Source organism: Bos javanicus, chromosome 20, assembly GCF_032452875.1.
Source record: "Bos javanicus breed banteng chromosome 20, ARS-OSU_banteng_1.0, whole genome shotgun sequence".
Taxonomy (NCBI): domain Eukaryota; kingdom Metazoa; phylum Chordata; class Mammalia; order Artiodactyla; family Bovidae; genus Bos; species Bos javanicus.
The window spans coordinates 33361307-33382714 of NC_083887.1; the positions used below are offsets into that span (position 1 = coordinate 33361307).

At 38.7% G+C, this 21408-nt stretch overlaps 1 protein-coding gene across 7 annotated transcripts in view; it reads left to right on the top strand.

Moving 5' to 3' along the window:
• Nucleotides 1–21408, top strand: part of MROH2B (maestro heat like repeat family member 2B) — an 83014-nt gene that overhangs the window by 27026 nt on the left and 34580 nt on the right. For all 7 annotated transcript variants that reach the window (XR_009731790.1, XR_009731789.1, XM_061393637.1 and 4 more), the window contains 4 exons: nt 2579–2686; nt 5962–6078; nt 9274–9381; nt 9954–10106. Coding sequence is in view for 5 of the 7 variants with exons in the window: in XM_061393637.1 (XP_061249621.1) it covers nt 2579–2686; nt 5962–6078; nt 9274–9381; nt 9954–10106 (486 nt within the window). In the remaining 2 variants the exon portion in view is untranslated. The remainder of the gene's footprint in view (nt 1–2578; nt 2687–5961; nt 6079–9273; nt 9382–9953; nt 10107–21408) is intronic.

Sequence of the window (21408 nt, forward strand, 5' to 3'; positions counted from 1 at the left end):
ACTTGCATCCATCTTGCTGTAAATGGCATTATTTTGTTTTTTGTTATAGCTGAGTAGTATTTCATTGTACATATGTCCCACATCTTCTTTATCCATTCGTGTATTTATGGACACTTAGATTACTTCTGTGTCTTGGCTATTGTGAATGGTGCTGCTATGAACATAGAGCTGCATGTATCTTTTGGCATTATAGTTTTGTTCAGGAGCAGGCTTGCTGTATCATATAGCAATTCTATTTTTTTATTTTCTGAGGACCCTCCATACTGTTTTCCACAGGGGCCCTACCAACTTACATTCTCACCAAGAATGTAAGAAGGTTCCCTTTTCTCCACACCCTCCCTAGCATTTGTTATTTGTAGACTTTTTAAAGATGACCATTCTAATCATACTAATCTAATGAGGTAGTACCTCATTGTAGTTTGTTTTCGTTTGGGGGCAGTTTTGAGGGGATGTATTTATTACTATGTATTACAGAAAAGGTGTATTTTTAAAAGTAAGCTAAGGGTATTTATAATGATTTTTAAATTTATATTTTAAAAAGGACCTGTCAAATAACTTTTTAGGATTTTGATTATAAAATTTACTAGATTTTTTTAGTATTTTAGTTTTATTGGAGTAAAGCTGATTGACAATATTGTCTTAGTTTCAAGCATACAGCAAAATGACTCAATTATACATATATATATTCATTCATTTTTAGATTATTTTTTCATATAAGTTATCACAGAATATTGGGAAGAGTTCCCTGTGTTATACTGTAGGCCCTTGTTAGTTGTGCTAAGTCACCTCAGTAGTGTCCAACTCTTTGTGACCCTATGGACTATAGCCTGCCAGGCTTTTCTGTCCATGGGATTTTTTAGGCAAGAATACTGGATTGGGTTGCCGTGCCCTCCTCCAGGGGGTCTTCCTAGCCCAGGAATCAAACCCACATATTTTACATCTCCTGCATCGGTGAGCGGGTCCTTTACCATTAGCACCACTAGGAAGCCCCCATGTTGGCTATCTATCTTATATAGTAGACATGTTTGTGTTCATCCCAAGCTCCTGATTTATCCCTCCCCTTCTCATGTTTCCCTTTGGTAACCATAAGTTTGTTTTTGATATCTATGTTTACTTCTGTTTTATAAATAAATTCATTTGCATCTTTTTAAAAAAATTATATCTTACATAAGAGTGATATCATATGATATTTATCTTTCTCTGACTTACTTAGTATGATAATCTCTAGATCCATCATGTTGCTACAAATGGCATTATTTCATTCCTTTTTATGGCTGTGTAATATTCCACAGTATATATGTACCATAGCTTTTTTATCCATTTCTCTGTTTATGGACATTTAGAGTTGATTTGTGTTCCTCTAATAATTAGCAACGCTGAGCATCTTTTCATGTGAACTATAATTTCTATAAAATGTAATATTTCAGTGATGTCTCCACAGCACCTCTACCCCTAAAACCCCCCTTCTAGAATCAGAATCTCCAAGAGGGGGTACCTGACAGCTTACAGGTCTTGATGACGCTCACAAATGAGTCTTATCCAATATGAGGTTTGAAAGCAACAGCTCTATTCTTCCTGTTCCTTAAGTCTAGAATCTATCTTCCTCCTATATTCATGCTTCTTCTATCTCTCCCTCCCTCCCTCTATCATAATTTCTACCTTATTTCCCCACTTACCATTTTAAAATAACTGTTCTTACTAGGAAGGAATGTTCTTGAAGCCTTGAGAACATTACTTTCCCTTCCTCCAATCTTGAGTATACTTCTTGGCTTCTTTTTCCAAAACTGTCTACATTTGCTTTCTTCCCTTATAATGCCAAGGTTGTACAATTTTTACTTTTCAAAAGATCCATTGAATGAATTCTTATTAAGAAAACATGTTCACAAACTTTTTCAATGGTTTTGACACTGTGTTCTGTCTAAGATTAAGATAGAGAAAATGCAGGAGAAATCATAGATTTTAGATATTGCATGGATTTTGTCCTCCAAAAGGACAAAAACACCTCTTCATATATGGTTCAATGAAGAAAGACATGGGTTCAGATGACTGATTGTGGCCCTAGCTCAAAATAATTGATGAAATGAGGAATATTTCATTACTCCAGTTGAAGTTGGCAACTTGTGCTTGTATATCTAATTGGTTCTTCAAGGCCTTTAACTCACTATTCCAAAAATGTCCCTTTTTCTTAGTAAATAATAAAGCAAACTAACTTTGACAAGTGGAGTTTTTCCAAATCTACTGAAACCTTGAAAAATGTTAACTTCAATTTAAGTTTCAGATTGGATGAGTTTCTATTGTAAGTCTTTTGGCAATTTTTATTTAAAAGGAAAACAGAAGGCACTTACATGAAGTTAACTTCCACTTCCTGTGGATCTGATTCTTACTGGAAATTCAGAACAATACGGAGTATGTCTTCTAAAATAAGAAGAAAAGTTTCAAAGTAATCAAGTTTTTATGGGAAAAGGAATAATCCCATATAGTATACATTTTATACTTCTAGAATATATTGTAACAGAAAAGTAGCAAGAAAACACATTAAACAGTCACATTCATATCTGATTTTCACCTCCTACAACAGTTGCTCAAAGAATCGTTATGGAAGATCAGTGATGTAGCCTGGACCATTCAACTGACTCGTGATTTCAACCAGCAAATGGACAGTTACAGCAACACCTCTGTTGAGAAGGTTGGTTTTTCAGCTCAGAGACCATACCTTCTAATTTATGACCAAAAATTGTGGTGCAAGTTCCAGCTTGTCTGCACTGCAATGCAAAGGAGGAAGAAGTGGTTAGAAAAATGCTCCCTTCTATTTACCTTTATTTGACCCAAAGTTACAGGGCCACAGCCTATCTGCAAGGAAAACTGCTGAGTATAGTGCCTTTAAGATAAATACATGCCTGACCAAAATTTGGAGGTTCTGTTCTAGAGAAGGAAAAAAAAAATTACTCGAGAGCAAATAGCAGCCTCTTAACCATAGCACTGGTTTAATGCCAGTTTATGCCTTGGTTTGCATTCCACTGGGCCACTCATGTGAGGCTGGCTGCGGGAAATAATCTATCTTTTTTTTTTTTAATTGAAAAAAAAAAAAACAGAACGCTCAAATTTACATTTTTACAAATTTACCAATTTTCATTCCTCTCTCTACACATGACCTCTACCAAACCCTCCACACTGTAACCATCCATTCCAAATGGAGTTTGAATTCAGCTTCCACTACTTAACTACTAATGCAGCTTTTAGTAAAATTTTTAACCTTTTCAGAGCCTCAGTATACTCACCAATAAGATGGAAATTTTTATCTCTCTCTGAGGATTGTATTTTTATAAGGGTTTGATGAGATAAAGTATATAAAGACCCTAGTAAAGTGTCTGGCACATGGCATGTGTTCAATAAAAAGTAGATTGTAGTTATCACTGTGGTTATATCATTCCAAAATTTATTCCCCCCTGGAAAGACATTTGCTCAGTTATTAAGTGTTCCCAGTATTGAGTGTTTCTTCCCACAAATCCTTTATTATCAACCTACAACTCTCTTACATCATTTTCAAATCCTAAACTTTTCCCTGGAAAAAAACGTTTCCTAAATCATTGTGTTCCCAGGATTAAGTGTCTCTTTCCACAAGTTCTTTATTAGCAACCTGCAACTCTTCTATGTAATTTTCAAAATTCCCCTCATTGATTGACTCTCTAATTTGGTACAGAGTACTGATTCTCCAAATTGGCCTACCCAGCCTACAGACACACCCATCAGGAAGATTTGGTGAGCAATGCCTCATCTTCTTATACACAAACCAGCCTTCTGCATCTTATGTAATACCGTTCATCCAATGGCTCCCAAACCCACAAGATTAGTTCAAGATAATGGTGGTGTGAGTAGACAAAACAATTCAAACAACGAGCTGCCTCAATGGCTCTCATCTGTTATGCCTAACACCAGAAAACTAGGAGTGTACCAAGTAGCTTTAAAAGCATGACAAGCTATCCTTAGTGGCTTAAAATAATGGGCACCTAAAAAGCTTTGGATTTTGCAGGTTGACTGTTTGGGTTAGACTCAATTGGGAAGTCTTCTGATCTCAACTAGCCTCACTGGGGTGTACTGGGGATTGGCTGGTCTGGGATGATTTTGTCTAGGACAGCTTGTTTCTGCTCCTTGCAGTCCCTCATCCTGCAGCAGGCTATCAGGGGCTTGCTCTCATGGTGGTGGCAATGATGCATGCAAGATCCTTGAGGTCTAAGCTCAAAGGGGGCATGCTACCACTTCTACCACATTCCAGTGACAAAAGCAAGTTGCAAGGCAAGCCCAGATCCAAAGAATGGAGAAACAGACTTGTCTTGATAGGAATCACAAACTCCCATAGCAGGGAAGCATGGACAGAAATGAGATAGAAAGATTATGGCTATTTTATGATCAACCACAATTTTCCCCCAATTTGGGCTTTCTGATTTCTGGGATTCCTAACCAAGTCCCCAGGTGTGAATGCACTATTCATTGAATCTGACAAAATTCAGCAGATAAGCAAAAGGTCAGCAGTACTGGGAGGCACTGAAGCTATATTATAATACAATATATTTTCCTCCTTCCTCAAATCAATATTCCTGCAGCACAAGATTTTCCCACCTCTTTCCTACCCTTCTCCCAAGATGAAACTAAATAGACTCTAGCAGCTTTGGCCCCACTCAGGGGATCTTTTGCCTAGACAACTGAGAATGGAGTGGATGCTCCCTCATCAGAATCTTACTCTGATCAAGTCTACTCTTACTCTGTTCCACCTGTTTTATAGCCTTATGGCCCCCTCCCATCCCAAATCAGATTAATCTGTACAATTTCTCCTGAATGTGCTAATTTGTCTTTATCTGTTATGCCTAGATTTTCCATTCCTCCTGTGCCATAGATCCTTTCTGATTACTAATGACCACTCAAAGAGCTACAATCCTTTGAGCTCTGCAGAGTTTTTGGAGTGGACTTCCAACTGGCCATTTTTCTCTCCTTTCTGTAACAAGACGGACATTCTAAATTAAAAGATGCCAGTCTGGTATTAAATTGCTTTGTATACCTGCATGTTCATACACCTATTTACAGCCAGGCATGTGCTGTGATTTTCAAACACAAGCTACTGCAGGGCTGTCCCTTGCCCCTAGTCAATAACTCTGCATGGCCTCCGATGAAAGATGACAGGAAGCAGTGCCTGTTCTACTTGCCTTTTCTCCATCCTGACACTACAGAAGTGCCCAGCGTATGGCTGGCATAATGGATCCAACACTCTCACCGCCTCTGGAGGGGGTGGAAGCCACAGAATGATTCCTGACATGCTCTGTCACCAGCGTTCCTCCACTGGGTGCTTTCCTTCCTCAATTTACTCAGTGTTCATTACCGAAGACACATGTGTATGTGAAAGTTCTTATGTGACTTTTCTGCTTCATTCCTAACACCAGTCTGACAGCACTTCTGGAGAGAGGTAATGGTAGAGAAGCCAAGGTGTTACTTTCAAAACTACTGTTAAATCTCTTAAACTATAAACCAAGTCAATATACTGTGAAGTTTGAAAATATCAGATGACATTGTCTTCAAAATAACCCAATTTTCATTTAGCATGTTTATTCAATAAGAACTTATTAACACTTATTTGTACATAGATAATCAGTGAAAACCTCTGCTACCAAGAACTGAAATTCTGAGCATAGAGACAATAAGAAAATTAAAAATCACAGTAGGTAATAAAAGGTATTATTATGATGGCAGGGCACACAGCACAGAGGAACGCAGGAGAGCACAGGCAGAGGACAGAGCCTGTGGGGAGGGAACATTGTGAAGAAGAGACAATACGCGAAAGCGCTTGATAAGGAAGCAGTCCTGAGTCAACTCAATGTCTTTTTTTTTGAATGACTGTTTTTACTCTTTCTACTTTTTATCAGTCTTGCTTTCCAACTTTTAACATTCTGTTGCTTGTCCTTTGTTTTCCAGAAATTTCTTTGGAAAGCCTTGGGAACCACCTTGGCATCCTGCCAAGATGTGGACTTTGTCAGCTCACAGATTAAGGAATTTCTGGCTGCTCCCCACCACCTGGGGGACCAACGACAGGTGGGACCACTTTCTCTCAATTTCCTCTCATGACAATGATAGTGAATTCCCTCTGGAAAACTGCTGGCAGTTCTTACATTAATAGCTTACTTATCCAGAATTATCCACGCAGAATTATCCACGCATACATTCAAAATAGTCCAACAGAATTTTTCAGAAAAATGAGGCTTCCCTATTTTTTATTATTATTAGAGTCTAACTGCTTTACAATATGTTATTTTCTGCTGTACTACAGCATGAATCAACTATATGTATACATATATACCCTCCTTCTTGAGGCTCCCTCTCACCCACCATTCTTCCCGGGCTGAGCTCCCTGTGTTTGTTTCACAGCAGCTTCCTACTAACTATGTATTTTACACATGGTAGTATATTCTTTACATCTGCGTTTTCTATTTCTGTTCTGCAAATAGGTTCCTCTGTACCATTTTTCTAGATTCCAGATATATGCAATATTTGTTTTTCTCTTTCTGACTTACTTTACTCTGTAGACAGACTCTAGGTCCGTCCATGTCACTACAAATGACCCAATTTCATTTCTTTTTATGGCTGAGTAATATCCCATCATATATATGTACCACATCTTCTTTATCCATTCATCTGTTGATGGACATTTAGGTTGAGGTTTCCCTATTTAAAAATCAGTGCTTCATTATCTAATCAGATTTGTGAAAATAGTGAAAAATTAATTTCAGTCACTCCTACTCAACAAGAGTATTTTAAAAATATTTTGACCTTGGCTTTGTAACATAAGGGCATGATTCTAAGTACCAAAATCATTAAATGTGTAAGCCGAAAGTAAGGGTATGTATCATTGGTTTTCCTCCTAGAGAAAATATAACCTGGAGAGCTTTTGCAAAGAGCTTTTGCCTATTCCCTACCCTAGCCTAAGCTGGAGAGCATATGTGAAGAAAAAGACGATGTCTGTTTAAGAAAAGAAACCACCCAGGAATAAAGACCAGCTAGTAAAAATAAATGATCCTAGTCTGTCTTTTTATATACCTGTCTCAGAAATTCTCAGGTGTTTAGCGTCCTTTCCCCATTGTAAATAGCTGGAAAACATTATACTTACTGAACTTTTAAAACTGACTTTATATTGTCATTAGTTCTTTTTTCCATCTCAGATATTCAGCCTTCAATTATTTCTCATTGACATTATTCCTAGCACCATTATTTCCATTCTAGTTGCCCTTTTAGTTCTGCTCTGGGCTAGAAAACAATTAAGTTTATTTTAGATCCAAGCATACCATATGGCCATCATTCAAAGTCTGAGGAATTCACAAGCCTTGGAAGGAAGATGAACTTTGTGACATCCACTCAAGCTTCTCAAATTCCTCTTTTACTTAACTTTGCTTCAAGTTCTTCAGTGTATCCTGCACACTCAAATCACTTAGCAAATGGCCTCTGGGTTGGTGAGGAGTTAACACATAACTCTCTAAGTCTCACCGATCAGCTGGCCTTCCTTCTCCTAAGAGTGACTCTCTCACTCAGGTGACACCTAGGCTCTGATTCTGGTGTCAGACCAGCTGGATTCAAATCCTGTCTCCACAACACATTGCCTGCATCCCTCAAGTTCCTCCAAATAAAATAAAGGAAAATAGACTCCTCAAAGTTTTTTTTCATAGAAAATGCTTAGTAAGGAGTTTCAGGAGAGAAGATCTGAAATTACAACTGTGAGGAATTGGAGAGAGAAAATAGATTAAAGAAAACAAATAGGATATGTGTGCAGATTTGAGGGCCCCTTGGAGAGTTGAAATCATCTTCTACTCCAGCAATTTTCTCAGGGGTGTCATTTTTTTTCCCGGAAGCATCCAACAAATGGGGTATACGGATAGGTGATAGACAAGTATGAGAGTCAGATTTTTCCAGACTCACATGACAGAAAGACAGTGGGACATAGGTCAGAGCTGGAAAGATGGGGAGGGAGTTAAGAAGTTAGGAAGATGGGTCGGGAGAGGAGAAACACAGAGCACTGTGGGGTGAGAGGACCCGGAGATGGAAAGTCACAGAAGTTTACATCTTAGGATGTAAAGGAACCTAAGGAACCAAGGCACCATGACCAAGGAACACAGAGACACCAGGCCACCAGCCTTTAAAGATTTCTTCCAAGCATCTCCTGGTGGTAGAGAGTGTAAGACCCGATATCTAAGAACAGTGCTGGTTGAGAGCTTGATGACAGAAGTCTAGTCCCTGGATTCTCATGCTGGCTCTAGCAGGGTTATGCAACCAAATGAAACAAATCAGGACTCATGAACAAACTGGCATGAAGGTACAGTGGTGAAGTGAGCCTGAAGCAAGTGAGGTGGAAAGAATGTGGGCAAGGGGGAAATATGAACACAGAGTGTGAAACAGGAGCTTTCAACATTTTAATCACCTAAGGGTGAAGTTAACCTTGGGCTTCCCTGGTGGCTCAGACAGTAAAACATCTGCCTGCAATGCAGGAGAGCTGGGTCCAATCCCTGGGTCAGGAAGATCCCCTGGAGAATGGAATGGAAGCCCACTCCAGTATTCTTGCCTGGGGAATCACATGGACAGAGGAACCTAAAGGGCTATAGTCCATGGGGTCACAGAGTTAGACAGGACTAAGCAACTAACACTTACACTTTTCAAGGTAAAGTTTCAGAAGGAGAGTGATCCTGTAGAAATGATAGTCAACTCCAGCTCAAGAAAACCTCCACTTGCTTCCCACTGGTCTAAGATTAAAAATCCAAAGTATTGAGTGTGGCCTAAAAGACCTTACTCAGACCAACCCCCACTTTCTCTCTGACCTCATCTTTTACTTCTTTGTTCCATCTGTCCTCCTTGGTGGACCTCAGGACCTTAGCACATACTCTCTCTGTTTGGAACTCTCATTTCCAGGAAGTCCATTAGCTCACTGTCTTGCTTATTTCGGGGCTCTTCTCCATGTCACCCTTTTATTGACAACTTGTCTGGCTACTCTATTTGTATTGCCAACTCCCCGAACTTATAGAAGCTACCCTTTTTTCTTCTTTTCTTACAGCACTTATCACCATTTGACATACTATATATTTATAGGCTTACTGGATTTGCGTATTCACTTTATGTCACTTCCTTGTGACTTCCCCTGGTTTTACACTCAAGAGGATGAGGAGTTTGGTGTGTTCTGTTGACTCCTATACCTCCAGCACCTAGAGTTCCTGATGCATCAAAATGCCCTGTCTTTTCTGATTTTAGGGAATAACATCTATCTTAGGATACTGTGCTGAGAAACACTTTGAAGTTGTCTTAAAAGTTCTTAAAACATTCCAAGATCGGGAAAAGTTTTTCATGAATCGATGTAAGGTAAAAAGAATATCCTTCTCCTCCAAACCCCTTGGTCATTGCAAAGGCAAGTGACACTGACTCCATCCGTGGACATCCTTTCTCCATATCATACTTGCTCCCATCCTTGGTCTTTATTCCAGGTTGGAACCATCTGAGCCCAAGCCCTGTAGAATGACCAGCTAGATAACAAGTCTCCTCCATTTCCTGTCACTCATACTGACCTGGGAGGACCTGAGGAGCTCTGTGGGTGTCTAGTTTTATCCCTCTTCTGGCTCCTCAGGCCTCATGGACAGTTTCCATTGCATACACTGCTTCCCCTAAAGAAGAGGAAGAATGAGTAAAATGAATGCAAGCCCTCTCTCAAGTACCTCTATTAAAGCCTGGTAGATCCACCACACCATTCTGGGTGTTGAAATTTATATCAGCAAGCATATCAGCTTCAGACTCATTTTAATAATCCCAGTCCCATTTCTTAACTCCCATAGTGGCCCATAGGATTAGGAAAAATCATGAGAGGAAAAGAAACTCCTTCAAAAAAAAAAGAAACTCCTTCAGCCGTATTTTTCATGTCTCTCTTTTCTCCTTTTCAGGGTATTTTCTCTGGGAAAAAGAGCCTGAGCAAAACTGACGTCATGGTAATCTATGGAGCCGTGGCCCTCCATGCACCCAAGAGTCAACTCCTAACCAGGCTTGATCAGGACATTGTATCCCAAGTCCTATTTCTCTACGGCCAGTGCTCTCGGGTAATAGCCAACACAGGGCTACTTCAATTTCCAAGACTGGGGTTCCCAAACATTACAGGGGCTCAGCTCTTCAAAATCTTCATCCTCAAAGGATACAGACCAAAGGGAAGATAGGATCTGGTACATTTAGAAGATGAGAACATACTGTTGTTGCTCAATCACTCAGTCATGTCCCACTCTTTGCTACCCCATGAACTGCAGCAGGCAAGCCTTCCCTGGCCTTCACCATCTCCCAGAATTTGCTCAAACTCATATGCACTGTGTCAATGATGTTATCCAACCATCTCATCCTCTGTTGTCCCCTTCTCCTCCTGCCCTCAGTCTTTCCCAGCATCAGGGTTTTTTCCAATGAGTCGGCTCTTCTCAGCAGGTGACCAAAGTATTGGGGCTTCAGCTTCAGCACCAGTCCTTCCAATGAACATTCAGGACTGATTTTCTTTATGATTGACTGGTGTGATATCCTGCAGTCCAAGGGACTCTCAAGAGTCTTCTCCAGCACCACAGTTACAGAGCAGCAATTCTTCACCTCTCAGCTTTCTTTATGGTTCAACTCTCACATCTGTACATGGCTATTAGAAAAACCATAGCTTTGACTATATGGACCTTTGTCTGCAAAGTGAGAAAATATGGGAAGAGAAAATTTGATTATGAAATGGAGTTGAGTAATTTGTTTCTTTTGTAAGATCTTGGGCAGAGTTCCAAAGAATAACAAGGAGAAATAAGAAAGCCTTCCTAAGTGATCAATGCAAAGAAATAGAGGAAAACAATAGAAAGGGAAAGACTAGAGATGTCTTCAAGAAAATTAGAGATAAAAAAAAAAAAATTAAAAAAAAATAAAAAAAAAAGAAAATTAGAGATACCAAGGGAACATTTCATGCAAAGATGGGCTCAATAAAGGACAGAAATGGTATGAACTGACAGAAGCTGAAGATATTAAGAAGAGGTGGTAAGAATACACAGAAGAACTATACAAAAAAGATCCTCATGACCCAGATAACCAGGATGGTGTTATCACTCACTTAGAGCCAGACATTTTGGAATGAAAAGTCAAGCGGGCCTTAGGAAGCATCACTATGAACAAAGCTAGTGGAGGTGATGGAATTCCAGTTGAGCTATTTCAAATCCTAAAAGATGATGCTGTGACAGTTCTGCACTCAATATGCCAGCAAATTTGGAAAACTTAGCAGTGGCCACAGGACTGGAAAATGTCAGTTTTCATTCCAATCCCAAAGAGAGGCAATGCCAAAGAATGTTCAAACTACCGCACAATTGCACTCATCTCACATGCTAGCAAAGTAATGCTCAAAATTCTCCAAGCCAGACATCAACCGTATGTGAACCAAGAACTTCCAGATGTTCAAGCTGGATTCAAAAAAGGCAGAGGAACCAGAGATCAAATTGCCAACATCTGTTGGATCATAGAGAAAGCAAGACAATTCCAGAGAAACATCTACTTTTGTTTATTGACTATCCCAAAGCCTTTGACTGTGTGGATCACAACAAATTGTGGAAAGTTCTTCAAGACATGGGAATACCAGACCACCTGACGTGCCTCCTGAGAAATCTGTTTGCAGGTCAACAAGAAACCATTAGAACTGGACATGGAACAACATACTGGTTCCAAATTTGAAAAGGAGTAAATCAAGGCTGTATACTGTCACCCTGCTTATTTAACTTATATACAGAGTACATCATCTGAAATGCCAGGCTGGATGAAGCACAAGCTGGAATCAAGATTCCCAAGAAAATATCAATAACCTCAGATACGCAGATGACATCACCCTTATGGCAGAAAGTGAAGAAAAACTAAAGAGCCTCTTGATGAAAATGAAAGAGGAGAATGAAAAAGCTGGCTTGAAACTCAACATTCAAGATCATGGCATCTGGTCCCATTACTTCATGGCAAATAGATGGGAAAACAATGGAAACAGTGAGACTTTCTTTTCTTGGGCTCCAAAATCACTGCAGATGGTGACTGTAGCCATGAAATTAAAAGACATTTGCTCCTTGGAAGAAAAGCTATGACCAACCTAGACAGCATATTAAAAAGCAGAGACATTACTTTGCCAACAAAGGTACGTCTAGTCAAAGCTATGGTTTTTCCAGTAGTCATGTATGGATGTGAGAGTTGGACCATAAAGAAAGCTGAACACCAAAGAATTGATGCTTTTGAACTATGGTATTGGAGAAGACTGTTGAGAGTCCTTTGGACTGCAGGATATCAAACCAGTCAGTCATAAAGGAAATCAGTCCTGAATGTTCATTAGAAGGACAGATTCTGAAACTGAAGCTCCAATACTTTGGTCACCTGATGCGAAGAGCCAACTCATTGGCCAGCACCCTGTTGTTGGGAAAGATGAAGGCAAAAGGAGGAGGCAGCAGAGGATGAGATGGTTAGATAGCATCATGGACTCAATGGACAAGAATTTGAGCAAACTCCATGAGATGGTGTAGGACAGGAAGCCTGGCATGCTGTAGTCCATGGGGTCGCAAAGAGTTGGACATGACTTAGTGACTGAACAACAACAATGAATCAGTCTTCAGGGATGGATCACTGAATCTGTCATTTCAGACAGATTCTAAATGTGATTCTGATGCTACACACCCAAAATTTGATAAATAATGATGAGAACTGAAAACATAGTTTAAGAAGGTATTTTATATTATATTACTATTAAGTCCATCACTGAGGAAAGTTATGGTAACAATAAAATAGAAAGGAGATACAGATGTTTTAGATAAGGATCACTACACTTTAAGGTAAGTCAACTCTGCTAAAATGCAACTTTTGCACAAGAGAATACAGGAAAAACCACAGGGATTGTGGGGAAAATGGGATGAGTGGTACAATATTCAACAACCCCATCAATTATACAGTTTAAAAAAAAAAAACAAGAATTTAATTTTCAAAAGTAATTTTAAAAACAGTAAGTAGATAAATACTACTAAAAAATGATGGAAATTTTCCTTAAAAAACCCCTGAATTCAACTGCGCAATTTATGAGCTATTATGAAACGGTGGTGGGAAGGAGGGATATCTGAAATCCGACAGACAGCTGTAATGCCGGATTTGGGTGAGAGCAGCTCATCACACACAGTAAACAGAGGCAGCTGATGACGTCTGTGGTGTTATGTGCAAGTCTTCCTCAGGCTCAGTTCGTCTGGTTCACCTTTTTGCCCTCATAGACAAAACTGCACATAAGCAAACTCAAAATTCAGAATACGCTAAAAGTATCCCCTCATACATCAATTTCATTGTAACAAATTTGCATTTTCAACACAGGCATTGTCAGAGAACTGACTATATCTCAGTTCCAAAATCAGCTGCTACATTAACTTTCATTTTATAAGTTTTCATTGCTCTTTCTTCCAAGAGCTTTTGTGCCCTTTTTCTTACCAAGGTCTGATAGAGCCTTTTTATTTATTTATTTATTTATTTTTTCCCCAATTTTATTTTATTTTTAAACTTTACATAATTGTATTAGTTTTGCCAAACATCAAAATGAATCCGCCACAGGTATACATGTGTTCCCCATCCCGAACCCTCCTCCCTCCTCCCTCCCCATACCATCCCTCTGGGCCGTCCCAGTGCACCAGCCCCAAGCATCCAGCATCATGCATCGAACCTGGACTGGCAACTCGTTTCCCACATGATACTTTACATGTTTCATTGCCATTCTCCCAAATCTTCCCACCCTCTCCCTCTCCCACAGAGTCCATAAGACCGTTCTATACATCAGTGTCTCTTTTGCTGTCTCGTACACCGGGTTATTGTTACCATCTTTCTAAATTCCATATATATGTGTTAGTATACTGTATTTATGTTTTTCCTTCTGGCTTACTTCACTCTGTATAATAGGCTCCAGTTTCATCCACCTCATTAGAACTGATTCAAATGTATTCTTTTTAATGGCTGAGTAATACTCCATTGTGTATATGTACCACAGCTTTCTTTATCCATTCATCTGCTGATGGACATCTAGGTTGCTTCCATGTCTTGGCTATTATAAACAGTGCTGCGATGAACATTGGGGTACACGTGTCTCTTTCCCTTCTGGTTTTCTCAGTGTGTATGCCCAGCAGTGGGGTTGCTGGATCATAAGGCAGTTCTATTTCCAGTTTTTTAAGGAATCTCCACACTGTTCTCCATAGTGGCTGTACTAGTTTGCATTCCCACCAACAGTGTAAGAGGGTTCCCTTTTCTCCACACCCTCTCCAGCATTTATTATTTGTAGACTTTTGGATCGCAGCCATTCTGACTGGTGTGAAATGGTACCTCATAGTGGTTTTGATTTGCATTTCTCTGATAATGAGTGATGTTGAGCATCTTTTCATGTGTTTGTTAGCCATCTGTATGTCTTCTTTGGAGAAATGTCTATTTAGTTCTTTGGCCCATTTTTTGATTGGGTCGTTTATTTTTCTGGAGTTGAGCTGTAGGAGTTGCTTGTATATTTTTGAGATTAGTTGTTTGTCGGTTGCTTCATTTGCTATTATTTTCTCCCATTCTGAAGGCTGTCTTTTCACCTTGCTAATAGTTTCCTTTGATGTGCAGAAGCTTTTAAGGTTAATTAGGTCCCATTTGTTTATTTTTGCTTTTATTTCCAATATTCTGGGAGGTGGGTCATAGAGGATCCTGCTGTGATGTATGTCGGAGAGTGTTTTGCCTACGTTCTCCTCTAGGAGTTTTATAGTTTCTGGTCTTACGTTTAGATCTTTAATCCATTTTGAGTTTATTTTTGTGTATGGTGTTAGAAAGTGGTCCAGTTTCATTCTTTTACAAGTGGTTGACCAGATTTCCCAGCACCACTTGTTAAAGAGATTGTCTTTAATCCATTGTATATTCTTGCCTCCTTTGTCGAAGATAAGGTGTCCATATGTGCGTGGATTTATCTCTGGGCTTTCTATTTTATTCCACTGATCAATATTTCTGTCTTTGTGCCAGTACCATACTGTCTTGATAACTGTGGCTTTGTAGTAGAGCCTGAAGTCAGGTAGGTTGATTCCTCCAGTTCCATTCTTCTTTCTCAAGATCACTTTGGCTATTCGAGGTTTTTTGTATTTCCATACAAATTGTGAAATTATTTGTTCTAGCTCTGTGAAGAATACTGTTGGTAGCTTGATAGGGATTGCGTTGAATCTATAAATTGCTTTGGGTAGTATACTCATTTTCACTATATTGATTCTTCCAATCCATGAACATGGTATATTTCTCCATCTATTAGTGTCCTCTTTGATTTCTTTCACCAGTGTTTTATAGTTTTCTATATATAGGTCTTTAGTTTCTTTAGGTAGATATATTCCTAAGTATTTTATTCTTTCCGTTGCAATGGTGAATGGAATTGTTTCCTTAATTTCTCTTTCAGTTTTCTCATTATTAGTGTATAGGAATGCAAGGGATTTCTGTGTGTTGATTTTATATCCTGCAACTTTACTGTAGTCCTTGATTATTTCTAGTAATTTTCTGGTGGACTCTTTAGGGTTTTCTATGTAGAGGATCATGTCATCTGCAAATAGTGAGAGTTTTACTTCTTCTTTTCCAATTTGGATTCCTTTTATTTCTTTTTCTGCTCTGATTGCTGTGGCCAAAACTTCCAAAACTATGTTGAATAGTAATGGTGAAAGTGGGCACCCTTGTCTTGTTCCTGACTTTAGAGGAAATGCTTTCAATTTTTCACCATTGAGGATAATGTTTGCTGTGGGTTTGTCATATATAGCTTTTATTATGTTGAGGTATGTTCCTTCTATTCCTGCTTTCTGGAGAGTTTTTATCATAAATGGATGTTGAATTTTGTCAAAGGCTTTCTCTGCATCTATTGAGATAATCATATGGTTTTTATTTTTCAATTTGTTAATGTGGTGTATTACATTGATTGATTTGCGGATATTGAAGAATCCTTGCATCCCTGGGATAAAGCCCACTTGATCATGGTGTATGATCTTTTTAATGTGTTGTTGGATTCTGATTGCTAGAATTTTGTTAAGGATTTTTGCATCTATGTTCATCAGTGATATTGGCCTGTAGTTTTCTTTTTTTGTGGGATCTTTGTCAGGTTTTGGTATTAGGGTGATGGTGGCCTCATAGAATGAGTTTGGAAGTTTACCTTACTCTGCAATTTTCTGGAAGAGTTTGAGCAGGATAGGTGTTAGCTCTTCTCTAAATTTTTGGTAGAATTCAGCTGTGAAGCCGTCTGGACCGGGGCTTTTGTTTGCTGGAAGATTTTTGATTACAGTTTCAATTTCCATGCTTGCGATGGGTCTGTTAAGATTTTCTATTTCTTCCTGGTCCAGTTTTGGAAAGTTGTACTTTTCTAAGAATTTGTCCATTTCTTCCACATTGTCCATTTTATTGGCATATAATTGTTGATAGTAGTCTCTTATGATCCTTTGTATTTCTGTGTTGTCTGTTGTGATCTCTCCATTTTCGTTTCTAATTTTGTTGATTTGATTTTTCTCCCTTTGTTTCTTGATGAGTCTGGCTAATGGTTTGTCAATTTTATTTATCCTTTCAAAGAACCAGCTTTTGGTTTTGTTGATTTTTGCTATGGTCTCTTTTGTTTCTTTTGCATTTATTTCTGCTCTAATTTTTAAGATTTCTTTCCTTCTACTAACCCTGGGGTTCTTCATTTCTTCCTTTTCTAGTTGCTTTAGGTGTAGAGTTAGGTTATTTATTTGACTTTTTTCTTGTTTCTTGAGGTGTGCCTGTATTGCTATGAACTTTCCCCTTAAGACTGCTTTTACCGTGTCCCACAGGTTTTGGGTTGTTGTGTTTTCATTTTCATTCGTTTCTATGCAAATTTTGATTTCTTTTTTGATTTCTTCTGTGATTTGTTGGTTATTCAGCAGCGTGTTGTTCAGCCTCCATATGTTGGAATTTTTAATAGTTTTTCTCCTGTAATTGAGATCTAATCTTACTGCATTGTGGTCAGAAAAAATGCTTGGAATGATTTCTATTTTTTTGAATTTACCAAGGCTAGCTTTATGGCCCAGGATGTGATCTATCCTGGAGAAGGTTCCATGTGCGCTTGAGAAAAAGGTGAAATTCATTGTTTTGGGATGAAATGACCTATAGATATCAATTAGGTCTAACTGGTCTATTGTATCGTTTAAAGTTTGTGTTTCCTTGTTAATTTTCTGTTTAGTTGATCTATCCATAGGTGTAAGTGGGGTATTAAAGTCTCCCACTATTATTGTGTTATTGTTAATTTCTCCTTTCATACTTGTTAGCATTTGTCTTATGTACTGTGGTGCTCCCGTGTTGGGTGCATATATATTTATAATTGTTATATCTTCTTCTTGGATTGATCCTTTGATCATTATGTAGTGACCTTCTTTGTCTCTTTTCACAGCCTTTGTTTTAAAGTCTATTTTATCTGATATGAGTATTGCTACTCCTGCTTTTTTTTGGTCCCTATTTGCATGGAAAATCTTTTTCCAGCCCTTCACTTTCAGTCTGTATGTGTCCCCTGTTTTGAGGTGGGTCTCTTGTAGACAACATATGTAGGGGTCTTGTTTTTGTATCCATTCAGCCAGTCTTTGTCTTTTGGTTGGGGCATTCAACCCATTTACATTTAAGGTAATTACTGATAAGTATGTTCCCGTTGCCATTTACTTTATTGTTTTGGGTTCGAGTTTATACACCGTTTTTGTGTTTCCTGTCTAGAGAATATCCTTTAGTATTTGTTGGAGAGCTGGTTTGGTGGTGCAGAATTCTCTCAGCTTTTGCTTGTCTGAAAAGCTTTTGATTTCTCCTTCATACTTGAATGAGATCCTTGCTGGGTACAATAATCTGGGCTGTAGGTTATTTTCTTTCATCATTTTAAGTATGTCTTGCCATTCCCTCCTGGCTTGAAGAGTTTCTATTGAAAGATCAGCTGTTATCCTTATGGGAATTCCCTTGTGTGTTATTTGTTGTTTTTCCCTTGCTGCTTTTAATATTTGTTCTTTGTGTTTGATCTTTGTTAATTTGATTAATACGTGTCTTGGGGTGTTTCTCCTTGGGCTTATCCTGTTTGGTACTCTCTGGGTTTCTTGGACTTGGGTGATTATTTCCTTCCCCATTTTAGGGAAGTTTTCCACTATTATCTCCTCAAGTATTTTCTCATGGTCTTTCTTTTTGTCTTCTTCTTCTGGAACCCCTATGATTCGAATGTTGTAGCGTTTAATATTGTCCTGGAGGTCTCTGAGATTGTCCTCGTTTCTTTTAATTCGTTTTTCTTTTATCCTCTCTGATTCATTTATTTCTACCATTCTATCTTCTAATTCACTAATCCTGTCTTCTGCCTCTGTTATTCTACTATTTGTTGCCTCCAGAGTGTTTTTAATTTCACTTATTGCATTATTCATTATATATTGACTCTTTTTTATTTCTTCTAGGTCCTTGTTAAACCTTTCTTGCATCTTCTCAATCCTTGTCTCCAGGCTATTTATCTGTGATTCCATTTTAGTTTCAAGATTTTGGATCAATTTCACTATCATTATTCGGAATTCTTTATCAGGTAGATTCCCTATCTCTTCCTCTTTTGTTTGGTTTGGTGGGCATTTATCCTGTTCCTTTATCTGCTGAGTATTCCTCTGTCTCTTCATCTTGTTTAAATTGCTGAGTTTGGGGTGTCCTTTCTGTATTCTGGCAGTTTGTGGAGTTCTCTTTATTGTGGCGTTTCCTCACTGTGTGTGGGTTTGTACAGGTGGCTTGTCAAGGTTTCCTGGTTAGGGAAGCTTGTGTCGGTGTTCTGGTGGGTGGAGCTGTATTTCTTCTCTCTGGAGTGCAATGAAATGTCCAGTAATGAGTTATGAGATGTCTATAGTTTTGGGGTGACTTTGGGCAGCCTGTATCTTGAAGCTCAGGGCTGTGTTCCTTTGTTGCTGGAGAATTTGCTTGGTATGTCTTGCCCTGGAACTTGTTGGCCCTTGTGTGGTGCTTGGTTTCAGTGTCGGTATGGGGGTATTTGATGAGCTCCTGTCAATGAATGTTCCTTGGAGTCAGGAGTTCCCTGGAGTCAGGGTTTGGACTTAAGTCTCCTGCTTCTGATTATCGGTCTTATTTTTACAGTAGTTTCAAAACTTCTCCTTCTATACAGCACCATTGATAAAACATCTACATTAAAGATGATAAGTTTCTCTACAGTGAGGGTCACTCAGAGAGGTTCACAGGGTTACATGGAGAAGAGAAGAGGGAGGAGGGAGTTAGAGGTGACCCAAATGAGATGAGGTGAATCAATAGTGGAGAGAGTGGGCTAGCCAGTAGTCACTTCCTTATGTGCACTCCACAACTCGACCACTCAGAGATGTTCACGGGGTTATACAGAGAAGAGAAGAAGGAGGAAGGTAACAGAGGTGGCCAGAAGGATAAAAGGGGGAATGAAAAGGAGGGAGACAGATCCAGCCAGTAATCAGTTCCCTAAGTGTTCTCCACCGTCTGGAACACACAGAAATTCACAGAGTTGGGTAGAGTAGAGAGGGGTTAGGGAGGAGACACAGGCGACCTGGTGGAGAAAAAGGAGGGTCCAAAGGGAGAGAGAGCAGTCAAGCCAGTAATCTCACTCCCTAGTGAAAAATGGGTCCTGAAGATTGGGTCCTTATAGGTACAAAATTGGTAACAAATACATAAAAGCAAAAATTAAAAATCTAGAGTAGAGTTTGGAATTTCAAAAATACGATGTTAAAGAAAAGAAGAAGGAAAAGAAAGAGAGAAAGAACGAACAAACAAAAACAAACAAGGTTGCGAAAATTATAGAGAAAGTACAGGTACAAAATTGATAACTAATACCAGAAAGCGAAAATTAAAAATCTAGAGTAGAGTTTGGAATTTCAAAAATACGATGTTAAAGAAAAGAAGAAGGAAAAGAAAGAGAGAAAAAACGAACAAACAAAAACAAACAAGGTCGCGAAAATTATAAAGAAAGTACAAGTACAAAATTGATAACTAATACCAGAAAGCAAAAATTAAAAATCTAGAGTAGAGTTTGGAATTTCAAAAATAGAATGTTAAAAAAAAAAAAAAGAAGAAGAAGAAAAATAAAGAGAGAAAACAAACAAATACGAACAATGTCACAAAAATTATAAAGAAAATACAGGTACAAAATTGATATCAAATACCAAAAAGCATAAATTAAAAATCTAGAGTAAAGTTTGGAATTTCAGATATACAATGTTATATAAAAGAAGAAGAGAAAGAAACAGAGAAGAAGAAAAAAAAAAAAAGTCACAGAAATTATATAAAAAAAAAACTATAGGTACAAAATTGATAACATATACCAAAAAGCGAAAATTAAAAATCTAGAGTAGAGTTTAGAATTTCAAAAATACAATGTTAAAGAAAAGAAGAAAAAAACAAAAACAAACAAAAAAAAACAAGGTCAAAAAATTATAAAATATATATATATGAAGTTTGCTGAAGAAGAAAAAAATAGGGTCTTTTTTTTTTTTTATTGCAAAGTAATAGGATATAAAGGTGAAAATTAAAGGAACAATAGAGGACTTAAAATTTTTTTTTTAATTAAAAAAAAAAGAAAGAATGATCGTAAAAATAATAAAAATATATCTAGTACTTTTTTTTTTTTTTTTTTTTGTGGGTGTTGTGGGTTCAGTTCATTTTTGGCTAGTTCCTTGGTCAGATTTATATTTCTCAAGATCTATAGGCCCCTTCCTATGTAGTCCGTAGTAACCACAGGGTTTTGATCTATTGCCTGTAGCTTCCAAGGCGTTTCCCTCTGTTATATCTTCTTCTGTTTGCTAGTCTCTTCAGTATCTGGTTTCCGCCCTGACTCAAAGGGCAAGGTGGAGGGCACTTTTTTTTTTTTTTTTTTAGGCTTACTTGTTCAGTCGCGCTGTGGGGAGGGAGGGAGGGATGCTGCAAACAAATAACACTGGCGTGGGCTCGCAGTGCCTCAGCCACCCTGGGTCTGCCCCCGCTCACGGCGCGTGTAGCCTCCCTGTCCACACTGCTCGGACTCTAGGTTGTTCCGCCGGGAACAATCCAAGGCTGGCCCTGGGCTGCATGCACCTCCCAGGTCCAAGCCGCTCAGGTTCAGGCACTCGGGTAGTCCTCAGAGGCGCAGACTCAGTTGGGCCTGCGTTTTGTGCTCTTCCCAGGTCCGAGCGCTAATTTGCTCTTCCCAGGTCCGAGCGCCAATTTGCTCTTCCCAGGCGAGCGCCAATGCTGCGACTTATCGCCTCCCCGCCACTCGGTTATCTGGATGTAAAACCGGCGCACCTTCTCAGGCAGATGTTGACCGTCCAGACCCCCAAGAAGTTTTAGTTAGCAAAGAAGCCTGCTTACAGTTTTATAGATAATGTCTCTCTG